We start from the raw sequence: 6,576 nt of genomic DNA, 5'->3' as shown, positions 1-6,576 counted from the left end.
CAAGCCGCCTGAGCAGGGGGGGGGGTTGGGGGGGGCAGAGCTGAGGTAGCGTCGTCGAGGAGCCGCCGCTGGGTGCTCACACAGAGGCAGCTGGGGCGTCTGCATCACCCCAGAGTGGCCCCGGCCTTCAGGCCTGGCTGGGGGCTCAGCGGGGTCGCACGTGGGGAGGAGTGGCCCACGTGGGACCCCGACTGCTGTGGCACCCAGGGCTTTCTGTGGCCAGAAATAGCGCAGACGTGAAGGGGCCTTGAAGTCGGCTAGAGAAGCGGGCAAGGGTTAAAACTTGGGGATGTTCACGTCTCCCAGGAGGCTGTGAGGAGGGCCTGGGGGTGGGGGTGGCATGTGGGAATTGGGGTGGGGGGAACAATGGGCCTGCATGAAAACCCTCATTCCAGAGACCGGCTGGGGGTTCTGGGGCCAGCCCTCACCTCCCTGGGCCCTTCTCAGGCACAGACGCAGCTGCGGCTACACCGGGGTGCTGCCCTGGAGAGTGTGCGCGCCATCTTCCCCGGCGCTGCGCTTCTGCCTGCCCCCGTGGGCCGAGGGTCCGCCATCTTGGGTCTATGCCAGAGAGGCCCGGGGCTGGTGGTGGGGCAGGAAGCCGGCGGTGCGGTGGCACCGGCCCTCAGCTCTCCTCCTGGCTCCTGAGCTGCTCCAGCTTCTCCTCAACTTGCTCCCAGCATGGGGCAGCCCCCTGCTGCTAGTGGCCCCCCTTGGGGGCTGGGCTTATGTCCCCTCCCCCACCGCACACCCATCAGCGGTGTGGGGGTGGGAAGTTGGTTTTTGTACACTTAAAGCAGAAGTGTTGTCAGAGAAAAGAGCGCCCAGGAAACAACTTTGAGAACTGTGGTCGTGCTGTTTTTCCTTGACTGAGAGTAGACTCTGGTGCAGCTGGGGTGGGCTTGTGTGTTTGGGGGTGGCCTCTGTTATGCCCAGATTTCGAGTTTCCCAAAGACCACGAAGGAGCCGATTCCCATGCAAAGCACAGGAGGGTCTTTATTGCAAGCTCATTGCAAGCTCGAGCCTGGGCTCCCAACCTGCACCCCCCCCCGCCCCCCCCGCCCCCCCGCGGTGGAAGTTGAGAGCCCTGAGCTCAGGGAAGGCAGGGTTTTTATTACAGAGGAGGGGAGTTTCAGGTCAGCAGTACGTTGATTGGTTGACATTGAACAAAGTTGTCTTGTTTTAACCCGGTTGGTCTATGCATGTAAGATGTGACCTTCGCTACTTGCTACTGGGCCCTATACCTTAGGACATCTGGTTTTCTCGTGATATGTACTGGTTGCTTGCTAATTGGCTGTTGCTATGGGATGAGTAAGATTAGTACATTAACAGTTAAACTTGGCCTTGGTGCCTTGTTGATAACCGAAACTTAGGCCTGGCTGCTTCAGAAGCACTCTGAAGCCTGTCATGGCGTCAGTTTGGTCTTTCAGCCAACAGGTGAGGGTGTCACCAGCTGTCCCCACGACAGCTTCCGTGTTAACAGAAATAGACGTTTCTTCCATGACAGATGCCCTCTCCTCTCCACCCACCTTGGCAGTGGGGAGGGGTGAAGCCTGACAGTTTGCATCCTCAGTGTCTCTCATGTCAGGTGACTCAAGGTTCATGGTTCTGGCCCCTCACCTTGTCCATCCCCTTCTTCCCAAATTGCATCATGGGGCTTTGCTTTAAGATCAGGGACTGGCTGGGAGAGGGTTCTAGGTCCTCTCTGGCCTCTGTTGACGGTGTCAGGGCTCCTGGAATGGAGAACAGAGAGCAGCTGTGCTGCTTGAAGAACTGGCCAGCTCCAGAGGGCCTATTTGCCCATCCTCAGGCTTTGGAAATTTTACCAGGCCTGGGGGTGGGGCTGTGGCCTCAGACTCATGTCTGGCACTTTCCTCCAAGGCAGTCCACAGCACCGTAAGAAGCTCATTGTCAGAAATCTCAGGTTTTCCCTCTGGTGTCTGCCTGGGCTGTGTTCAAAAAAGCTGCCAGCCTCCTCCGACTGCCTCTGTGCTTCCCATGCTCAGGGGGCGCAGCAGTGTGGGGCAGGCAGGGGTAAGGACCCCATGAACAACCTCCTCCTCTTCGTCCCTTTTCTTTTTCCACTTCTGCTGGGGTTGAGGGGATCAGCTTTCTACTTCCTCTTCCTTTACCACACGCACCCCTCCGTGGATCTTCCCCCCCTAACTATTTGCATAGGCCTCCAAACTCAGTCTCAATGAGCTGAGCTGATTTTGCTAAACTGGAAGGAACTCCACATGCAGGTGGCAAGACTCGGTCCCCGAAACATTTCTGGAGCTAAAGGAATATAGGACGTTCTCTTGTATTTCCACAAAGCCTGACTTCCAATACTGTTAATAAACATTTCCAAAGATCCTTTTTCTAGTTACACACGTGGACCTTTTCCAATCCCCTCTGAGAAAACAACAGGAAAGGCCACTTTGAAAAGTGCCAGGAAGTATGGAGCTGTGAGGACTCAATCTAATGGGCTTAGAGGCCAGAGATGTTCCCAAGGAAGTGGGGTGAGGTTGACCCCGAGGAGGAGTGGACAGGGCCCAGAGGGGAGGAAGGACTGGTGCAAAGGCCCTGTGGTGGGAGCTGAGCAAGGTGCTAGGCGCGATGAAGGGCTGAGGGCGTGCAGATGGCGGGGTGGGCACTGTCGGCGGTGAGGGACTCAGGCACACAGCCAGGGCGGTGAGGGACTCAGGCTCACAGCCAGGTAGTGTCCTGTCCACGGCCGAGCCCAACTGAATTTGCCTTTTACACCTGAAACCTGTCCACTGTCTCCCTCACCCACAAAGCCCCACTGATGTTCCCTGAGAAGTACACGGGGTGTCTTCAGGCTTCTTGGACTGCCTCCTTGTGTGGCTTCATTGATGTGGGCCTCTTTTGTCTTGTCTTCCTCTTTTTTTTTTTATAAGTCCCTTTTTCTTTTTTAAAGATTTTTTTATTTATACAAGAACTGGGGTACAGGCCCGAGGTGTGGGAATGAGAGGATTCACTAGAGACAAAGTGGGGAGCAGAACAGTTGGATCAATTGAAGCACACTGCTGAGGGGCGCAGCGGTGGGTCAGGAGAGGTCTGCTGCGCCCTGTGGGTCAGCTCCCTGGCTGGGGATCGAACTCGTGCTGCAGTGGCTGCAGAGAGCTTCATGGTACTGAGCTTTAACCCGTTGTGCCACTCGGGAGGTCCCTATAACTCCCTTTTTCAAAATTTTGATTTCACTAGACTTAACCCAAAAGATGAATCTGAGCTTACAGCATCATGAAGGAGTCAAATTGCTATGGAAGTGCCCAAATGCCAACTCTCAATATTTTTTTAACCAAATTTTGTTGACCTGTCTTTTTTTTTTTTTTTTTTTTTTAATAAACGGAGAGAGAGCTTCACCTCACTCACCACCCGAGTTCCAGGCATCACACTCTCGCCCACCCCCTCCTCCCCTCTGGTCACCACCAAGTCGTGTTGCGTTTGGCCAGCGTGTTTGCTGGTGAAACCACCCCGTAAATGCCTCTCACTTTCTGAGTTACTTCACTTAGCATTATCACCTTAAGCTCTGTCATGATGCTGTAAGTCCAGATTCATCTTTTGCTAGACCTGTGGTGCGTCGACACCACAGCTGCTTTATCTAATCACCTGCTGACGGGCATTTAGTTGGTTCGGTGAGTTGGCTGTTGCAGATCGTGCTCCTGTGAGCAGAAGGTGCATCTGGGATTTTGAATTGGTGTTTTCATGTCCTTTGGATAAGTAACTAGGAGTGGCGTGGCTGGGTCATGGGTTATTACCCTTTTCGTGTTTTTATTCCCTTCTTTTCTGTTCAGTTCTCGTTGTGTCTTTTGTGCCCATCTCTTTCTCTGCCTTTAACCAGCTACTGAACTCGAGTTCTTCCAGGTCCATCATTTCCCTCCACCTGGTGTCTTCAATTACTGCTTAAAAATGGATGGCCTGTGTGTTTTCATTACCCGGGTGTCTGCTCTGACCACTGGCTGTTCTGAACATCCCCATTCAGAGGTCACCAAGGCACTTCCAGTGCAGTTTAGGTCCGCAAACAAACTTGTGACTTTTCCTAAATCTCGTCCTCCTCTAGCACTCTCTGCCTCGGTGAAGGATTTATCACCTAGCTACACAGCCAGAAGTCGGCCTGCAAGGACCTCTGTGTCTAACCAATCTCCATGTTATGAAGATTTCATCTTCTAAATACCTCTTGTGTTTACCTTGTCTGCCCTTTTTAAAAAAAAAAATTAAAAAGATTTATTTACTTATGCACACAAGAACTGGGGTACAGGCCAGAGGTGTGGGGAGTGAGAGGCGTCACCAGAAGCAGAGTGGGGACCTGAACAGGTATATCTACTGAAGCACGCTGCTGAGGGGAGCAGCAGGAGGGTCAGGAGGGGTCTGCTGCATTGTGTGGTAAGTCAGCTCCCTGGTCGGGACTTGAACTTGTGCCGCAGTGGCGATGGCCAGCTTCACAGTGCTGTGCTTTTTAACCCATTGCGCTACCAGGGAGGGCCCACCTTGTCTGCTCTTTAGACACCATATAACCGGTCTCGGTCATTGTCCACTTTGACCTCGATGACAACTGCTGCTTAGCTGGTCCCCTCCACTCCCTTTCCTGTTTATTACCCCCTGTGCTGACAGATTGAGCCCTTTGAAACATACATCAGGTCACACGTCACATTAAATCACATATGCCCCCAACCTTAAAATCTCTCTATTAGCATCTCATTCCTCAGGAGAAAGAAAATAGTCTTCATTTAGGCTCTAAGGCACTTGTTGGTCTTGAGCTTCCTTCCTGCCTCTGTGATGTCTTTGTGGGTGTTCATGGCGCACATTGGTTTCCTAACGTGGACTTGGGAAGTCCAGTGGCTTATTTACAGCCTTTTCCTGTGGTGAAAGTATTCTGCACATGACTGGTCTCACCCTGTCGTGCTGATCCTCGCTAGCTAACGTGAAAACCGTTCTCGGTTAGTCCTGGGAAGGCACCTGCCGGAGCCCACGGGCCTCTCCCTATTTCTCATAAGGTTGTGGTTCTGGTTAAGGTACATAACTTGTGCAAAGTGTTTTTATTTATTTATTTGTAGATGTATTTATTCTTGCATACAGAACTGGGATACAGGCCAGAGGTAAAGGGGCGGTGTGAGCATTCACCAGAGACAGAGTGGGGAGCAGAACAGGCAGAGTGACTGAAATACACTGCTGAGGGGAGCAGCAGGTGAGACAGGAGAGGTCTGCTGCGCTGTGTGGGCCACTCGCTGGCATGGGATTGAGCTCACGCTGAAGTGGCTGGGGGGTAAGCTTCGCAGTGCTGCACTTTAACCCACTGCGCCACCAGGGAGGGTCTGTGGAAGGTATTTTTAAAATTCCACGTTGCTTGATTTTCTCTTGATTTTGAGTCTGCTTTAGGTTATTGTCTGGGCAGAGGTTATTGTCTCTAGGAAGCCTTCCTGGGTCTCTACAGACTTCTTTGTTTTTCCATTGTAGCCATGGAAACAAAGAGGCCTTCTCTTGCCGAGGAATCCAGCTGGCTGTGGACTGGTTCAGGGACAGAGGACACACCCACATCAAAGTTTTTGTGCCGTCCTGGAGGAAAGAACCGCCGAGGTTTGATACCCCTATCAGAGGTACGTTGGAGCAGTATGTCCACCCCCTCACTGGGGAGGTGCTGCTCTGCCCTACCACAGTCACTTACCTATTTAATTATTTCTTTGATGACACTTGTCTTTCTCACGAGACTAAAGCCCCATGAAGGTCCTGACTAGAACATCATAGCCCTAGCCCCTAACACAGCGCTGGGCACATACGAAGTGACCAACAGGCAGTTGTTAAGTGAAAAAAGTATTCCATCCTTTAGTGTGAATGAGGTAGCTGCAAAAAATAATTGCATGTTACGAGTTTTAGCACTGCAGAAAGATTGGTTCTCCTCGCTCCCCTGATAGGAATTAGAATCTGAAAAAGACATTCGTTTGGACTAGTGACATTTATTTGTTATGAATACCTCAGCCAACCTCTTCATTAAAAGAGGAAAGGAGACCCAGAGAATTCGAAGAATGTTTTAAACTACAAACAACAGAGCACTGTGGTTTAATAGATGGGATTTGGGTTGTTTTTTGTTTTTATTATAACAAGAAGTCGGATGCCAAGCCATTGCTGTTATTGTTCCAGCTGCATCAGGGGTGGGATGGCAGGCTGATCTCTTGATGACCCTGGGAGATGTCTTTGACTTTTTTTTTTTTCACTAAACCATTTTGGTTTTATTTTTAAATCTATCAGTGTTTACTATTGCCTTTTCTTTTAATTTATCTCTATTTTTATTTGTTGTTTCTCTCTTTAAAATAAAATGCTGTCTTTGTCTTCTTGCTGATTTTTATATCAATATAGACTTTGAAAACATTATCTTAGTTCCACAAATCATACTTAGTTTTTCTGGGTCCTTCAAAGCACTATCTCTGATTCTCTCTCTCCCTCTCCTGGGGTCTTTGAGTTCTCTCTCTCACCTTCTTAAAAATCAGATCAGGCCCTCCCTGGTGGCGCAGCGGGTTAAAGCCCAGCACTAAGAATCTAAAGCCGCTTCCGCATGAGTTCGATTCCCGCCTGCCCCGG

At 50.9% G+C, this 6,576-nt stretch overlaps 1 protein-coding gene across 1 annotated transcript in view; it reads left to right on the top strand.

Moving 5' to 3' along the window:
• The window catches only part of ZC3H12D (zinc finger CCCH-type containing 12D), an 18,814-nt gene that overhangs the window by 6,690 nt on the left and 5,548 nt on the right, over positions 1-6,576 (top strand). The window contains exon 2 of the mRNA XM_004674138.1: positions 5,458-5,597. Within this exon, the coding sequence (XP_004674195.1) occupies positions 5,458-5,597 (140 nt within the window). The remainder of the gene's footprint in view (positions 1-5,457; positions 5,598-6,576) is intronic.

Source organism: Condylura cristata, unplaced genomic scaffold, assembly GCF_000260355.1.
Source record: "Condylura cristata isolate star-nosed mole 26May11 unplaced genomic scaffold, ConCri1.0 scaffold00001, whole genome shotgun sequence".
NCBI classification, from domain to species: Eukaryota; Metazoa; Chordata; class Mammalia; order Eulipotyphla; family Talpidae; genus Condylura; species Condylura cristata.
The sequence above is the reverse complement of the archived record's forward strand: the minus strand, read 5'-3'. Positions and strand labels throughout refer to the sequence as shown.